The sequence below is a fragment of the Bradysia coprophila genome (genome assembly GCF_014529535.1).
Source record: "Bradysia coprophila strain Holo2 chromosome IV unlocalized genomic scaffold, BU_Bcop_v1 contig_81, whole genome shotgun sequence".
Lineage (NCBI taxonomy): Eukaryota > Metazoa > Arthropoda > Insecta > Diptera > Sciaridae > Bradysia > Bradysia coprophila.
Genome location: NW_023503375.1, coordinates 584,500 through 603,604, shown reverse-complemented (window position 1 = coordinate 603,604; position 19,105 = coordinate 584,500). Strand labels below are relative to the sequence as shown.

General features: G+C 34.8%; 1 protein-coding gene across 5 annotated transcripts in view; it reads right to left on the bottom strand.

Moving 5' to 3' along the window:
* Window positions 1–13,151, bottom strand: part of LOC119072156 (ryanodine receptor) — a 57,086-nt gene extending 43,935 nt beyond the window's left edge. For 3 of the 5 annotated variants that reach the window (XM_037177309.1, XM_037177311.1, XM_037177310.1), the window contains exons 1-2: window positions 13,118–13,143; window positions 2,095–2,326 (exon numbers count right to left, since the gene is read on the bottom strand). In XM_037177309.1, the coding sequence (XP_037033204.1) occupies window positions 2,095–2,148 (54 nt within the window). In that variant the 5' untranslated portion in view covers window positions 2,149–2,326; window positions 13,118–13,143. Of the gene's footprint in view, window positions 1–2,094; window positions 2,327–13,117 lie in introns of all 5 variants that reach the window. The other 2 variants (XM_037177308.1, XM_037177312.1) reach the window with 1 other exon arrangement.
* Window positions 13,152–19,105: the final 5,954 nt, after the last annotated feature.

The following is a 19,105-nucleotide window of genomic DNA, read 5'->3' as shown; positions in this document are numbered from 1 at the left end:
AAACGTCGAACAAAATGAAACATCTTGGGACATCATGATAAAACTTACAACAAAAGTTCAAATTACTGTCTGTAAGTTGTGTATTGGTTTCAGCAATCACTGACATCACATTACGATGTTTAAACCGCCGCTGGAAAGCCATTTTTGGCATTTTCACGGTAGGGACCCTAGCCGTGGAACTTAAAGAGTTTTTTAGAGGGTTTGGTCTGCAATAAGGTCAGCTCTAACACCAGGCAGACGTTTCATTGAAAGGTCTCACTGCAAGCCGGCAGCTCAGTAGGAAAATGTGCATACTCTATATATAGGTCTTTCAAAGTGTATCATTCCAACAATTTTTCAAAATTTTAAAATGCTATCTTCTTGAGTTATAATCGATAGACTATTTTCATGACCCTCTGACATGAGGTTAATTTTGAGCAATTTTCACCAACAGTTGAAAACAAATCGAAAAACTAAATGAAAGGTCTTCTCTAGATTGACAAAACGAATCGAATAAGCTTTTACTATGCTGGTGCATGTAATAAGGCTATTACATATATAGGCAATAACCTTTACATCACTCGCATAGTAAAACGTCGTACTACACACGGAAAATAAAGTGATATCTCGTATCACGATGAGTAAAAGTACCTCGGGCTGCCGCCCTCGGATACTTTTTCTCATCTGGATACGAGATATCACTTTACTTCCCTTGCATAGTAATGTACTATTATTGCCTATCCACCCGGAATATTGTTGTTACACGTACATTTCCCACCCGCGGAAAGCGGTCGTTACATATGGGAACTTTTTCATTACATCACAAGTGAGGGAATATTCATATGAAAATTCATTACATACCAGGAGATTTTCATTACTTATCAACAGATTTTCATTACTTAACAGCAAAAATGTGTCACATGAAATATTCTTTAAGACTGAAATCGAAACAATACTCGCGATGTTATTTTAGTTTTGATATCACAAACTTTGTCACTTGAATTAAGTGCACACCAATCTAAGTAAATTCATTAAAAACTTTCGAAAAAAATTAAATAAAAAACACAAAAATATATTCAGTTCACTTCACAGCAAAATTTATTGTAGCACCACCAAAATCGACAAATATTACGCAAAATATGAATCTAGCACTTCACAAAAACAAAACAGTCGAAGTAGTTTGTCAACATGTCACCAAAACAGTAGTGTTGCCAGTGATGCTTTCGGGATTAATATTATGAAGAAGTGTGAGCCGATTTCATCAGCAGACTAGATTCGTTTTTTTACGTTTCAATGCAACAACAGATATTTTTGTTTGTTTTGTTGTATCGGTAGTTTTTATGTTTATAGTTTATGTTTATTAGTATTAGTCTGGCAGTGAATGAAATAGCGCGACATAAATGTTGTGAAATTGTACATTAATTTAGAATAATATTTTGGTATTCAAGAATCTGCTAGTGTTTTTTGAACACTTTTGGTTTTGAACTGTCAGGTCATTGGGTGGGAAAATGTACTCGTAACAACAATATTCCGGGTGGATAGGCAATAAAACAGCATACATTGGATGCTGCTTGGTAGTTCATTACACTCGGAATCAATTTTGTGAACTCGCGAGCTCACTCGTGTGGTTTTAAGCAACTCGCTTTGGAAACGGTTATTTTGACTCGTGTAGTTGCATACCTCGCCTTCGGCTCGGATATGCAAACTCTACACTTGTCAAAATAACCGTTTCCAAAGCTTGTTACTTATAACCACACTTGTGAGTTCGGCTCGTATCACAAAATTGATCCCTCATGTAATGAACTACCTCCGCAGCATCCAATGTAATCTACTATTACTCCATTCACTCTGAAAAAAATTAAGAAATTATCACATTTTCGTTTTCAATAGATTCTACATAATTTGTGGGTCTTGACAAATTTGACAGCCTTGATATTAAATGGTTTTTTGGTTTATGTCCCAGAGAAAAAATAAATGAGGAACTCTCGTTATTATGGTTTTATATAGCAAAATGTATGATAAAAGACTTCGAGTCAAAGTCAAATGCCTAAAGGGTTAATGAAGTTACGCTTGCCGTTAACTTAAATACTACAAAACAAATAATGACCAACTTACCGTTCTTAAGAATGAAACATCATCCTGCTCCGATCCTCCTTCCGCTTCAGCCATTTTCGTTTATTTTCTTAATTTTCTGTTCGATTACTTGAGGGACGTCACAATAGACGTCACCCAAGTTGTCTATCTACACAAATATTTTCTCGTTTACACTATCGCTTCCTGTTACACAGATTGTGCCATTAAAAACAAATTTATTTTTTCCATAATTTTACTTCCACTTATCACTTCACTGAAAAGCAAATAATAACCAGTAGATACCTTCATTTATCGACATCGATATTCACTTTAAAACATGATTTTCAACGAAAGGATTTTTTTAAGCTATGCCGACGACACCTTACCCTTACCGAATGCAAAACACAAAAGAGAAGCGAATGTGTTTTGAATTTTTCATTCAACAAATATATTCGAATTAAAATGAAAATATTCACCCCAAGGTTTATTCACCTAATAAAACCGCAAAATAACATGTGCGTGCTGTTGACTATACAACAAGTGTATTATTATGTGTTGCATTTATATATAATAAAACGATTAAGTAACTTTTCGTTTGTAAATAACGGATAATGATCGTTGCCAAGTTTTCCAACTACAGTTAATCCACACACTCTGACACACCGTACATAAAAATAAGAAAACGTGAAAATTGTTTACATATTTGCCGCTGACGAAGTGTGTTTCGTTCGAATGAAAGCAAACAAAACCGAAAGAGAAAATCAGATCGGATTGTGTGTGGAAAACAGAAGATAAAATTTCCACTTGGCTGAAGTGAAACGGAAAATTGCGGAATTGACTGAATGAGACGGTGTAATAAATCGGTTATGAAACACAGTTTAAATCTATACGAAGCATAGTAAGACATTGACATCGGGGAAACCGAGAAAGTCGTTGCATATACAAAATGTTGCATAACGTATATACATACCATGTGTACTGTCTATACTCCAACTGACTACAGTGGTTCATATTAGTAGAAATTGATTGAATGGGCAAAATTTGGGTTAAACATCATCAGTATCTGGCTTAGTATACATTTATGAATCATCGCAGTAAAAATGGTTTTTACAGCTTGCAAACAAATATAGATCCATTTTTATGTACACCATGTCGTCCTCGCTACGGTTTGGACAACGGCAGTCACAGAGAACGGACGTGTTTATGCGTTGCTCTCTAAAAGTGTTTCTTTTGTGTGGCTGTGTGTGAATTCATTTTCGATTTTGTCTAATTTCTGTGCCAACTTTTACGGCTTTGGTGTTTTTATTTTGCTGTAATGTTTAAATGGTGAAATTATTTTAAAGGTTTTATTAACGAAGTCAAAGTGTTGTTCTCGTAGGTCATTTTCTCTTTGATCAATAAAGTCGTTCTCGCCTCATTGTGCGATATCAACAATTGTGTTATTTCCTTTGTTATTTAACATGTGCTTCGTGGCGTCGGTTTACGGATTAACAATCGACTCTACCAGAAGCTAATGCTAAATTACGTGCTCGATTAATGTACGAAAATGACACATTGCCGTATGGCATCTGGCAGTCAATTTTAGTGCAGGTAAGGTACAAACGCTTCGGGTTCTCATTTGACACCCCAAAACCACATAGCAAATTTTTACAAATTTGCTGTGGTACAATCCCAAGATACAGAAACTATCTTGTACTCCAAAATGACCGCGAGGTTTAACAGATCTATTGATTGATACGTTGTATGGATGTCAAGGGATATGACGAAATACGAATCATTCAGACGCTACAACCTGCAACGCCAGAACGAGTTCAGTCACATGGTGGCATGGCGATTTATACGAAGAGGCAACTCATGGCCTATGGTGATTAGACACTTGCTATTACCTAAAACTAATAGCCGTAACCGTAACAAAGTCGGAAATATCAAAAAACCCAACATTCGCTTTCTCCATAAAAGAAACCATATCGACATAATGTCAATAGTAGAAAGAGCTACAACATGACAATGTTGATAGCGCCATCTTTGGGAAAATGTACAGGTCAATTAGTGATGGTTGTGGTATTCGCATACCACCCACGGCTTGGAGAATTCACAACGTATGGGACGTTAACACACGGTCGATTTGTGAACAATCTAAGTCGGGAGAGATATGATGTAAAATCACAGTCCATATGATCAAGAGACTTGTACAATAGCACAACAGGCCCATCTGAGGCTTAGGTGCTGGGCTTACACCCTCCCATCTAATCTAATCTAATCTAGTCGTCCTCGCTAAATATACATCGTTTCAGCAGAGGTGGTAAAATGGGTGACGGAAGTTAATTCTCGAAACGGACGCGATAATTATATTTGTGTAGTGTTGTGCGATTCAAAAGACACATTCATGGCACTATACCATGCATAATGAATGATTGTATATTGTATGGTTGCTGGTTGCCTTAGGTGGTTGACAAAACTGGGTCAATTTATCCTTAACAATTTTCATGCCCTTTTTGTGGAATGTGAAACAGAATATTGATTTTAGAGTACATGTACCAAACCAAATGAAGAATGAATGCCATCGTGTGAATTTGATCTTTCACCTACGTCGATGGAATGTAGAGGTATCATAGATATTACGAGATATTATCGAAATTGAAATATCCGCAATTTAGTTAAATTCCCTAAATTTGGATTTCGAATCATAAAAATAAATTGGAAAAGATGCGGTAAGCTATCTTTCTCAGTTTTTTAACGTTCACGATACTGATAATTAATCTGTCACACATGGCCATTCATCTGTTATCGATAACGACGACAAAAATAATGACAAGCTCTGAGTAATGTAATTCTTAATATAGTAAAATCCGTGTTAAAAAAATTGAAGTACAAGATTTGAAATTTTCCTACTTCCTTTGCTACAATTATTGATAACTGACGACACAGTATTCCGATGCAAATTGAACCGGTCACAAATCAAATTATTCATAAAACCCCCTGATGTGCAATTCAGTTATTTTTATTTTCGGTCAGTTTGCCCATTTTGAAATACCAATGAATTGATAAAAAGTGACATTAGTGTCAACTTTGAAGTGCCGAAACGATACCTCTACATGAAAATTGACAAATGTCTAAGATTGTCATAATTTATGATTAAAATTAATTCATCAAAATGTAATGACAAATTTCGTTATGTACAATATGCGGTTGCTATAGAGCTGCTTCGATAATGATTGTGAAATGTTTTTCTTTCCATAGTCAAAGATTTTAGATGTTAGACTGATTTATTTGAATTTAAAATTTAAATTTTGAATTCTAAAATGTACATGATAACAAGATTCGCATACAGATGGCAGTAAATTTACTTGGAGATACAAAACAATAACTCTATTTTCACAATATACAATAGGTCTGTTCCAAGGCCATACGAATTGTCAAATTTCATCCATAGACAACATAACCTAAACAATTGCTCATGAAAAATTAGCTGCCGAAATTAGCGTGAAGCAACTTCAATACGTAAAATTTTTTGAAATCTGTCATTATAAGTATACGGCGCCTCAAAATTTCAGCAAAATTCAAAGGTTGTGTCGTCTATGGATGAAATCGTCGTGGTTTGGGGTGTCAAAATTCGCGTTTACAGTTATTTGGAACAAACCTATGGGATTCAATAACAAATCTTTTCATTTATGTGTCTTCATCACCAGCTGTTGCTAAATCTGCATATGAAAAGTATTTACAGGCTGTAGTAAGATTTACAGCAACTTTACGACACCATTCAATCACCTCTGCAATTTTTTTTAAGAGAATTTTTTAACATAACCAATAACCAGTTTTTTAATATTAATACTCAATAAACGTGAGTGTGAGTGTTGAACGCTTTGGACGTGCTTTACATACGCCCTTGTTTATTTCGTTTATTTCTCGTTTAATTCTCTTAATTGAAATTTTATTTCTTTTTATTTGATTCATAAGGTCGTCCTGTATTGTAAATTATCGGATTTTTCGTGTGTGGATTGTTATTAGTGCTATTTTTTCAATTTTGCTACGGATAATTTATTGTAACGTAATTGTTTACGCCTGTGCAACGTCATTTATTTGATTCGCGCGCTCACATATCCAGCTGATGACAAATACCGCCTTTGTTTGTTTGTCAATTTTTTTTTTGCTTTTCTAACTAGTGGATTCCCGTCGCTTCTGTTTTGTTTTTTGTTTTAAATTTTGCATTTTGCATCGTCACAAAACGTTTCATATTTTTTCCATTCCAATTGAGTTTTAACGTTCAATCAAGAAAATGAATAATTGTGCTGTGTGTGACGGCTGTTTCCGGAATGGCAATCCAAATAAAATTATTTGTGATGGAGTATGTCGTCAATCCTTTCACGCTGAGTGTGTTAACTTTAGTAAAGATGCTTTATTGTGCTATCGTGAAATGCCGAATCTTCAATGGTTCTGTGACGGTTGCATAATTCAGACACGCTCGTGCAACGTTTCTTCTCCTCGATTCAATAACTTTAATTCCACCTCGTCATCATCTTATCTCCAACGAACGCTAATCGCTGCCAAAAATATGCGTAATCGTAATCGAAATCAGATTCTAAACGCTAAGTCGTCGAGTAATAACAGTTCCGTATTTTTGGTAACCCGATCAGCTAACGTTGTAAATGAAGTTACAAAGTCAAACGACTCAGTGAGTAATTCTTCGTCGGCAAACGAAATGCAACCTGAAAGTCTTCTTTTTATCAAGTCTCCTAGTGTATGTAGAACAAATCCACTGTCTATGACCACTCAGCCTGATACCAATCTATCCACGGCGCAGCGAAGTAACACCGATTTTAAAGTCAATCTCACTGAACTAGGAACTCCAACCGCCGGCTCTAGTCCCTCGGCCGATGTACCGACCAAACCGTCTGTTTCTGCACAGGTATCCGATGAAGTCGAAAACCCTACAGTACGACCGCGATACGATTCAATGGGCTCACCAAATATTTCAATGTCGTCCGAGAGACAAAGGGTTGTCTATGTTTCCAATTTTCATCCGTCTGTTACCGAGAAGGACGTTGTTAAGTATCTATTGCAGAAGAACGTAATATCATCGGCTGAAGACGTGTCATGCAAGATATTGCTCTCATCCTATGCAGATATAAACAGCGTTTCCTTTGTATCGTTTCGGATCACAGTTGACTCTAACATTTTTCACTCAATAGTCAATAGTAAACTGTGGCCCGACGACGTTGTAGTTCGTGAATTTATGAAACGTTAAATAACCAGTGAATTTTGAACTTTCATTTTGAACTTTAATTTCGTCTTTTTTCAAGAACTAACTTATTGTCATAATTTTAACTCAGCCTAAACCTAACCTCCGATTAAACTAAATGTTGATTGTACTGAATGGTTCTAACTCTAATCAGAATATGATTAGCCAAATCGAGTCTCACGACTTTAAAAAAACGAACTCCAGGTCTACTCGACCTGTGCAAATATCTGCTGGTCTAGTCGACTGGCTGTTGCTAATCATTTCTCTTTCAGATGGGCCATTGAGTACATCCAGTCAGTAAAATTAAACAACGCAAACGAACTTAACAGTCGCCGCTGTACTCCTCAACCACGTTATAAGCATATCGTCATTATTAATGAATTTATTTAAATTATTTTAATTGTTATTTGCAAATTGTCAATTTTATTATACCGAAAGTAGTCAGGGGGCCTATGCCATTGATGAAATAAATAAATAAATAAACAGTTCGTGAGCTAAGGCCGTTTCATACTATCTATCGATTTTTTTCAACCAAAATTCGAATTTCTATCGATTGTTCTTTATATATGAAGTACAATGTACTCGAAAATCTACAGTTTTTGATTTTTCGCCCTAAGAAATTGTTGCGGACCATACTATGGGCTGTAAGCTGTTTTTTGTGGACCAGTTTCATTTGTGCCGCAGCAAATGGTCCGCTCCTAATACATGCATTGGTCTTGATAAATATTTTAATAAAAAATGCTTCTGAAAGGGGCTGCTGGTCAGGGTGTAGCGGTTTTTAAAAATGTCTTAGTTCTTTTAAGGCTCAGCCGGAAATCCACTCAGCTGGTCCCTCTGATCATTTTATGGAAGAAATTTTTTTTTTCAAACTTTCATTTTCTGCTGCCACCAGATCGATTTTTGAAAATTTCGTCGTTTTCGGTCTTCATCACATATATCGATTTTTTACGGTCGGCTCAGTGTACATAAAAAGTTGGGTCCATATGGTAATCTTATCTCCAGACTTCACAGATTATTTTACAAAAAAGATCAGGTCTAAAAAATATTTTTTGAGTTCGTGACTGATTGTCAAAGTTCCCCGATGGTGATTTTGAGACTTTAAACTTGCTTCAAAATTTGATGAGAATGTGCAAAAATGTAAATTAAGCGTTTAATATGCTAAATGGACCGCGGTGAAATTTCGTAGTTGTAGCTGAACTACAAATAGAGGCAGTGTTTCAGCATGAAAGTTATGCAGAGCTATACTGCTAATAAGGGAGAGAACAGCCTTTTGAAGTAGTTGCAAAAAACATTTCCCTTTTACGAATTTTGCAACTTCTTTTGCGACTTCAGGAGGATTGAGATAAGATAATGAATGAGTAATTCAACGACATTTATTGGTATGTAGACTGTCTACAGTAGACATTGTACACACGGATTTTAGTTTTGACAAATAAAAGCATTGGAAAGAAAAATACGAATTTGCTGCAGCTGTTTTTCAGCTGATCAACCGATACAATCAAAACTGTTTATCCTTGTTTATACTGTTGAAGCTGCTGCACGCACGCGCGTGGCAGTACGGTAAAACCGTATGAAGACGTACAAACAGACTGTCTGAAACAGTTTTGATTGTTTGTGTGGATCAACGAACTGAAATACATCTGAAGCAAACTCATGCTGAAACTTCACTGTCTCTAACTGTACTACTAAACCAATGCGATAAAAATTAGGAGCATAAATACGTGTGCCTTTCGACACAACAAGAAAACCTTTTTAAATGGAAATGTTCCCGACTTTAAAGCTACTAAAAATTGACTAGATCTACAGATTTACCTAAATTTTACCTGATTTTTTTTTTAGTAAATCAAGTTCCTAATATAAACCCTGATCAAGATTCGGGTTCTAGGGAAATAATTGATACAATTGTTAAAAGTTTCCTATGTGCAGAATGAGCACCAGCTGAATATCACCAGCTGGATCTACTAACACACGCTTATTGTATGATAAACAATTAAAACACATTCTTAACAACGTGTTTACTTCATTCATCATTCATTCGTGTTATGTGCGCGCATAGATGACGTTAACGTAGAAATGCACTGTGTGTAGGTTGTCTTTGAATTGTTTACAATATAAAGTGTTTTTGTTTGTACACCAGCTGGTGATATTCAGCTGGTGCTCATTCTGCACATAGGAAACTTTTAGTAATTGTATTTTATCAATGGAATGAAATATCAAACATGCCTAACTGTTACTTCGTTTGATCTGAGAATCTTCGAAAGTAGCTGCAAAATAAAGTAGAGTTACTGAGCGATTCCGAGTTATAGCAAAATCTCTTACTTCAATTAGGTTTTCAAGATTGTTATTCTGATCCAGAAAACCCACAAATGTCCTAAAAATGCAAGTCTTTTTTTAAATTAATTTAAAGGTGAAAAAGGCCAAAAATTTTAATCGAAATGGAGAGTTCTTACTAATTTCACAATACAAAATTAGGCAGAACTCTGCCCTAGAGCTCTTCATCACCCCTGGTATCTAATCCAAACCTTTTTATCTGCTGTTAAAGAACAAGAGCAAAGTTTGGATTTGGTGTCTTTCTGTGTAGCTTCACCTACATTCGAATCGACCCTCTAAGAGTTAGGTACTTCATTCTATTAGATGTGAATATACAAATTCCGAGGTCAACAATAAGAACGTACGATAGTTTTGAATTGACTGCTGAATAAGAGCTGGGTTAAATAGCGCCATGCGAAATACGAATCATGAATCTAATTTACATGACACGACGGTACACGGTGGGTTTGATAAAATCTTGTTCAATCGATAATGTTGCAACCAAATGTTATGAGCACGAACACACAAATAAAATAACCTTGAATGTGGCAAATGAGTGGTAGATAACGATTAGAAACGAGCAGAAAAGCTTTTAAATTTCGCAAAGTAAATTCACAAATCGTTCGAAAAACCCTCAACGAAAATTTATTCATTTCGGAACTCTCTATGTAGGTCAATGGCGAATTTCATTTTTTTCACTTGTGAATACTGTTTATACCCGCATAGCCCCAAGCTTTTGGTTCTCGAATCACATAAAAATTTATTTCTCTGAATTTTGCATTCACAAATTTGTGCAAAGAAGAACCGTATTTCAGAAGATGTTTATGCTCGAATATAAGCAACTCGAATGTTTATTAAGGACCGAGCTCTACGCTCGTAAAATAATTTAGTGTGCAATCAAACTCTTCGTCCTTCATTATTCAAAATTTGAGTGTTTATGATACATTTGGGTGAACATGAATTCACTTCAGAGGTGTACTTAGAATATGCTTTCTAGATTAAGTAATAAAAAAACGGTCAGTGCGCACACTACCCACACAGAATCGTATTAATCACATTATTCACTATTATGAAATTCAATTTGATTTTAGGTTTTTGGTGGGCTTGGTGTGGCTGTTAATCATATTCTAATGGCTGTACCTCTTGTTTATGACTACCTGTATTTCTTATGTTGTTTAGGATATCCTTACATAGCGAAGTGAAGACGTAATTAAACATTTTATTTTGTTATACTGTCAAACTTGAAGCAATATTTGAATTAAAAGGACTATTCCCTTCATTTTATTTATGAAATTGCGTTATCTTGAAGAGCTAAATGACATATGTAATAATACTAAGGTGCATGTTCAAAGCACAGCGTCGTCATGACCCTTGAGATTGAAAAACTTTTATCGTTCTACGAAAAACTATTACAAGCTCTGACTAATGAGTTCTTATACAGCAAAAAACATGTTCAAAACAAATGAAGTAATAGATCAGATAGTAAAACTGTTAATATGCTTGCCGTCTGTGACAGGTTCAAATTCTTATTTATAAAGCTCAAGGTTTAAGAAAACTGTTGACATTTCGTCAAAATTCGTTAAAAGTCCTTCTTATAATTATGAAAGACTTACGAACAAACATCTAGGACTTTTACTATGTAAAATTTACATACGCACAGAACTGTGGAATTATATCGAGGGCAACATCACGCCCTTTATCTCCGATATCTCAGGAACTAGTAAACCGATTTTGATAAACTTTTTTTCCTGTAGAGTAGTAAAAAGTAATGAGCCTATTGTCAACGCAAAATGTTACTAAAATTATTGAAGTAATAGATTCGAATCACATCAATCCCCTGAATATTGAAGATCAAAGATATATCTGACCGAATCATGACATCGCTGTTATACTTGATGATTGTGAACCCGAAAGTGTTAAAGTCCTTAAATTCTAGTCTTCATTTCTGTTAATCTAATGTAAGATTTTTATTTGGGAAAATTTGTGTACATGGAGACTGCAAAGCACGATAAATTCAATCGAAATTCAATGTAAGATGTTGTAGACTAGTAATCTGTATAAAAAGTGTCTATTGTATTAGTCAGGGCGCCAATCAAATGAAGTGAATTCGAGTAAATATTCACAAAACGTATTTGCAGGTAAAACGAATCAAGCAAGCAAAATCGATCAATGTTTATCTTCAAACTCAAATCGGTTTATCGAGGCAACAAATCTAATCCGACAAATGTGTAATCAATATTCAAGTTCCCAATGAATCGTCACTTAAAACCCACTGGTCTCATGCGGTTCTGACAAATCGACAGATTCCTTGAAAACATTATATTGTGACGTGAGTTTCGTTTCTAAATCAATAACATTTTGATGCTAGTCTTGAATGATTTTACACAGAAAATAAACAGATAATGTCACACTGAACCGGTTGATTTTTGTCGTGCAATATGAAGGAAAGAAGAAACATCGAAATCTTTAAATAAACATTCTACATTCTAGAATATTTTTTGCTGAAATGACTTTCGTGTACTCGTAACACATCCGCTTTGCATTATTTTTAACCTAATGGTTTTCTAAATTTTATTTATCTCAAATTATACACAATTTCTTGTGTTCTATACGTTCATATGCGTTGTTTTAGACTAAACAAACTTAAATTAGAGATTGGATTCACGAAAAACCAGAAAAAAAGAAATTTTAAATTATTTAAAATTGAAAATCCTGTGAAAAACCACACTCAGTCTGAACTCTCTGTGTGTATAAATATTCAACAATTTTTGAATTTTGTATTATTCGCTTTCCCTGTCTGGCCTGCGGATATTTTTCACATTTCCACATTACACAACCAACATGTATGTATGGTTTTGTTAGCTATAGTGTCTCAAGAACACACCGAATTGTTGTACACTTTATTTTTGGATGCCGCATAAACGGTCGCTCAAACATAACTGATGATTTTAAAACTACAAATTTTATATTTTTAGGTTGCAGGGGTTTGCAATTTATGATTTTTTTCTTTTCGTTTTAAGAAATTAATTTCATTTTCATTTTTATGTTTTCTCACTGAATGGAGAGGGTTACGTTGTTTAATTATTTAAATTTTCGGAAGCCGGGACACTTCTATTGACCGTCTCTCCTCATACACATTTCAACTTAATTTCCCTTTTTCTTGCAATTTAATTTATTTATTTTTTAATTTCACAATTAATTCACCACAAACAATAACTTAATACCTTTCCAAAAAAACCGTTATCCATAGCTCGGTTAATTGGAAGGTAAAAAATTATTCTCCACTGAAAAATTTATTTTTGGCATACGAGCTGTGCTCAAAAATATATTCGAGGCCCGGCGAACCGAAAAAAATCCATCGATTCACAATTAATTTTTATGCATTTCATTCATAAACGTTAAACACAACACCAAAATGATTTCGGAAAATTTATGCGGACGACGGTTGAGATTTTATTGAAATTTATGATTTTTCATAATTTTCCGTATAAATACTTTGCGGGAGCGTTAACTTACTTCGTGTTGATTCCGTCGCAGCCTAGATCAAACTAAAGTTAAAAGAGAGTCGTGCAGAATTAGGGTGAATCGATTTGGCCGGTTCAATATGTTGCAACGTGAACGATAATGTTTGTTTCAAAAGTAAATACTAAAAGGTTCAGAATTAAAATTTGATATTTCAATCCCAGTCATCCTTCTTCAGTATCCAAACTTTCTTTAAAAGGAGTGACAGTCAACTAGCCATAAGCCACTAGTCTCTTTTGGACATCATCTCATTTGCTATCGATATGTCGACAAAAATGAGCAATAAACGATTAGTAATGTGGTTTTATACAGAAAAATTCATGTTGAATGTAATACCAATGAAGTAATAGATTTTTCGTCAATCAGTTGAAAATTCTTGAAACGAACGAAGTAATAGAATCGATATTTATGCCTCAGTTTCATAAAGCTTAAACAAGGAGTAGATGTTTGAAAAAACAAAGTTTTACTTTTAATAGTTTCAATTTGAACTAAAAGTTTTGACTTTTTGTAGGTTTTGCTTGTTTCCTTCGTTCCACGTGAGCGAAAATATTTTCTTTAGGTTGCGGTACGATGTGGAATATAAAAGACGTTAAAAACGTAAAAAGTTTATCTGAGTTTTATTTAAGCCATGAGCTTTAAGTTTTTCGTTCAGACTCCTTGAGAGGTCCAAATTAACGTAAAAATTAGTATTTCACAAGAAAAGATTGAGCTTGCATTAAAAATTAACTAATGAGATTTCTACAGACTCACTCTGAGTCAGAGTCTATGACTGGTTGAAATGAATGACTGTAACCTCACCACATAGCGAAACTAAAGGTATGCGACGGCCTTTGAATCAAGCATCTAAAGATGCATTTTAGCTAGGTTACAGATTTTCATGTAGTCAAATTTAAAGCGATAGTTTCAATAAATTTCCTGTGTTCGCAAGAAAATTCGTTCCACTCTAGCGCATGTAGTACACTGTCAATTAGTTGCGGTTTTTTCTGTACTACAAATTTGTTTGTAAATATTGAAAAACTAAAGTTATTATTGGGAGGAAAGTGAACGCTAGCACAATTTCTGTTATGAGGCTCAGGCCCGTTGCCAGAAATCAAAGGCTCTATACCAGGCAAAAGTTGACCGATTTTTAAACGTTGGATTCGTTCCTTACATTCGCCGTTTATACAATGACAACAAATGAATGAGGGTGATATGGATTTTTATTGTGCGCGAAATTTTTGAAAACGCAAATGATTTTTGTGGAAATTTTTTTATTTTTATTTTTTTTAAGGTATTTTAGGTTTTAGGTATTTAGGGTGATCAAATATATATCACTCTAAATACCTAAAACCTGAAATACCTTAAAAAAAATAAAAATAAAAAAAAATCCACAAAAATCATTTGCGTTTTCAAAAATTTCGCGCATAATAAAAATCCATATCACCCTCATTCATTTGTTGTCATTGTATAAACGGCGGATGTAAGGAACGAATCCGACGTTTAAAAATCGGTCAACTTTTGCCTGGTATAGAGCCTTTGCAGAAATTCATTTTTGCTCATTTCAGAACGAAAAGAAATATTTTTGTTTGGAGAAATTTAATAAAAATCTTCTTTTTTTCGAAATGTCAAAAGAGGCTCAGAGCACCCTAGCCCACCCCTAGCTACGGGCCTGATGTGGCTTAACTTTTGGGTTTACACATTATATACCGCACTGGCTCGAAAAAGCCCATCGGGGCCTCCATGCAACTCAATTTAAAATGACCCACAAATTAAAAATTCTCATACAAAAATCCAAAAGGCCCATCGGGAATCCCCCGAATTCACCGTATGGCCAGTCCGGGCCTGTAAGAGTTCTTCAATTTATTACATAAACTGCACTAAAGCAACACTTACTGTGCTCACATTGTGCTTTAGAAACTTATTTTTAGATTATTTTGTTGTAATTTTTGATCTTACAATTAATCATTCGATGTGCTTTGACTAGTATACTGGCGTGAAACTGCCCAAATTTTTCTATCTGTTTTTGACATAATGGTGGGAGAGAAAAATATGGCCCGTAAGTTCACTCGTATTGGTATGTTTTACTACAGAAGACTGCTATACAATTACAAAATGTGTAAAATTACTCTCCGAACTTTTGAAAATGAGATGATGTACGAGACATGTAGACTTTACAGTAGGAAACGAAGTAAATTTTAAATAGATTTCCGGATTATATTGTGATTACCGTTTGCAGTAAGTTTAACATCAACAGTAAAAGAGTTTACGATTGACCAGCTTTCCACATTTTACTGTTAGAATTGAAAATTAACAGTTAATTGATACAATAAAATCATTCCCCTGATGACGAAAATAAATACGAAATTTGCCAATATTTGCTAACAGTGCAACGGTATTTTCGTACTAGCAAATTTTCCTTCCCCATTTCCTACGAAATCATACGGTTAACATACGATGATTTGAATTTTCCGAATTGTTAGTTGGAAAAAACAGACAGGAACGATAGAACGTATGTCTAACTGCATTGTGCAAGCGATACAAATATTGTTGCGACGTGAGATGGGCAAATTTAAGGGGAAATGTTGACATTCCGGTGGACGAACGCTCACGTGTTGGCCCATTTCCAGTTCAATTACTGTGAGACAATAAACTGAAATTTTTTCTTATTTTCAAAAAAGTCGACGAATGAAGTAAGTGAACCAAAAAGATTTTGATTTTAGCGTTTAATTATTGAAATGTTTAATGTTAAAAATTAACCGTTCAAATGTGCTAGACGGAATATAACGAGAATGAGATAGCGCTGTTAACGTAGTTCCTCACTTGCGCCAGTTTGTTTATCAACAGTAATTCAAGGTCATTCATGTTTCTGTCGTGTTTTCTTCAAATCTGGCATCGAATCAATGTTTTAGCGATTTTGTTTACCAATTACTTACGTAATACATTCATTGTCATGCTTTTGAATATGAGCTATTGCACGTGGTTGACGTTCTAAATTAGAAGACCGCAGGCGTTGTTGTGTCTAGCGATTTTTCTGAAAATGAAACTATTTATACATCGGGCTTAGTGTCTATGACCTGAGGGAATTGCATTGGATTGAATGTGGTGTTATACTGCTAATCGTAATTATTGGTTTATTTCGAAAAATGGGATTTTCTTTTAGAAATTCCTGTGATCTATTCTCGTGACGGTCCCAAGAAACCCTCGTCATTTTCTCTTGCAATTGTTGCAATTGCTATTTTCAGGGTGTGAGTTCAAGAAGGTTTCTTGTACCGACTACAAAAATAATATGTAGATAGTACCACCTAAATAGCCTCAATACGAACAACACACACTCTACGGATAATAGCGGCAGAGTCGAAATTTTGCTTGATTTTTGCAAGTGGTTCCAGGTGGTTCCGGGTGGTACCTGTGGTCCAATCGAAAAGTAATGTATGGAAGGTGCCCCTTATTTTTGATAATGTACAAATCGTCCATACATCATTTTGTCCAAAAACTTCAAATTTAGCCGATATAGTTTTGGGTCATTTTGACTCTGCCGCTATTATCCGTAGAGTGTGTGTTGTTCGTATTGAGGCTATTTAGTACCACCGTTCCTTTCATTGAAAGAACAACGCACTTCAAGCTTTGATAGAACAAAATTTAATATGGAAATTACGCCTGTCTGTACATTTTTCGTTGTGTTTGGTAGTTAAGTACGAGAGTTGTTGTTGTAACATAATCGAATATATTATGTGGAGGAGTATGCTCATTAAGGTCATTCTAACCAACCAATCTGATTGAATCTGAGAGAAGACAGTTGCTGGTTGTTATACGTTCTGTTGTCATCTGTTATCGATGCCAGCGTCAAGAATAATAGATGAGATACGACTAGTGTTCTATTTCATAACGAAATGATTGATTTAAATATTGAAGCGATAGATTTTGTAACAAATACTAGGACATACTTTACACAATTGAAGTAATAGATCCACTGACTGCATTGTCATACACCTTCTATTCTGAAAGTATATAAAATGTTGCCCATTCATTTGAAATTACTGAAATTATTCATCGATTTCTGAATGTGTGTCAAGAGTCTTGACTCAAGACTTTATATGTACACCTTACGCCTTTAAAATCTACTCTAGACGGCAGATTTTGTAAATAAACAGTTTAACAATATAACTTTGTTCACGACATAGTAAAGTTAACCAGGCAGTAGCGCTGATTTGACTAGTGACCTGAATAATCTAGTAGCCCTATATTTTTTGAGAATAAAATCTTTCAATTTATGTCAGTGTTCATTTGAGTTCATTTTCATCCAGTGTATTAGTGTTGAAATTGGAATGAAATGTTTTATCTAAGATTTATAATTTCTACTTAATTTAATCCTGCGTCAAATCACTCTACTTTTTGTCTACAATCTAAGTCACTTTTCTTTGTCATTTAAATTAAATCATATCGAGTAACCGTTGAACAAGGGTATAAATGCGTTAGTTTGTAAGAAAAATTCATCACAATAAAGAAAGACCTCTAGCGAGCAACATCTCCGGGTTTTAATAATTGTAGATCAGAACATTTTGAACACTCAGACGAGTAACATCTCTAGTTTCAATTTGTAGTTAGAAATCGGCGGTGCTAATAAATTCACCCCATTTCTTTGTGTAAGTCGAATTAGAATCGTCGGTGCTAATAAAACCACCACATTCTAGGAAAGTAAAAAGGAAAGTTGCTCAGCCAAAGGCCACCGAAAACGAGACTAGGTTAGAGTTTCAACAATTAGGTCCCTTATTTGACGTTTCGAAAATGAACCGCTCTTGCCTGGTTTATTTTACTCTGCCGTGCTTTGTTGAAAGTAAAATGTGAAACAATTGTCAGACGATTAGTATGTAACGTATAACCATTTGTTCTACTAGAAGGAGTACCGGTTGGAATAATGGATTTGTAGGGGGTGCGTACGTTTGGATCAATTATGGACAGCACGAACTTCATGTAGTACCTTTTCAATTCTCTTCAAACATATGGAAGAGTTTTTGTGTTTATTCATGAATGGCACCAACGCACTCACATGTTCTGACAGCTGTTGTATTTTATCAACGCACTTCAAGCAAAGGTCCTTTGAGTGACAGCTTCCAAATACAGTACCATATTCTATGAAAAATGTTTCCAAATTTTTTTACACTGTCAAAATTTGTTTGATACAATGTACCGTTTCAGTACTCTATTTAGAGTACCACTCATGCTTGAAGTACGTTGAAGTACCAATCCGACTCATTCTCGCTTCGCTCATAAGCTGATATAAGCTGAATTGCTGATAGACCATCGTTTGAATCGCCACCTCCTGTTATACCAAGACAGACTAAACACTTGTGAAAGATGACGATAGAGACTTGGTGGGATGCGGCCCTAGTAAGTAACCTCTGTTTCATCATGGTCATACTTACCAATAAGAAACCATTGTAAAGGTCTCGGTAAAGGTAAAAGAAAATGGCAGTTGTTTCTTTCCTTCGACTTTGATCTTCCATTCTATCTTAGTCTGAGTATAAGATCAATTACTGTGAGCAGAATAATGCGTAATAATGTATTAACTGAATTCATAAAATCATCACTGGAGTATTTGCAAAAAGGACATCATTGACTTTCGATTTTTGATTTCGAGCATTTGTAATTTTTGGAGATTCAAAACCGACGTGAATCTCTAACTACGGAAAAATTTGATACTTTCGACACCTTATGATCGAGGAATCATAACTCTTGAGAATTGGGAACATTTATGTATAAAAGAGGATACGGAATTTTCTATTGCGTGTTCATATCGAAAGACATGTCGCAAGGCACGTCGTTCGAATGAATGAAAATGCAATGTTCTTTATTAATGACAGAGTAATTTTTTTGTTTATTAAGATCTCAGATGTATTTCCTTGGCTCTTAGAGTACTACAATAATATGAATTCATAAGACATTATTGAGTTAACAATTTACATTTAGATCTATACTTTTGTGTTACATCTCGATTTCAACAAT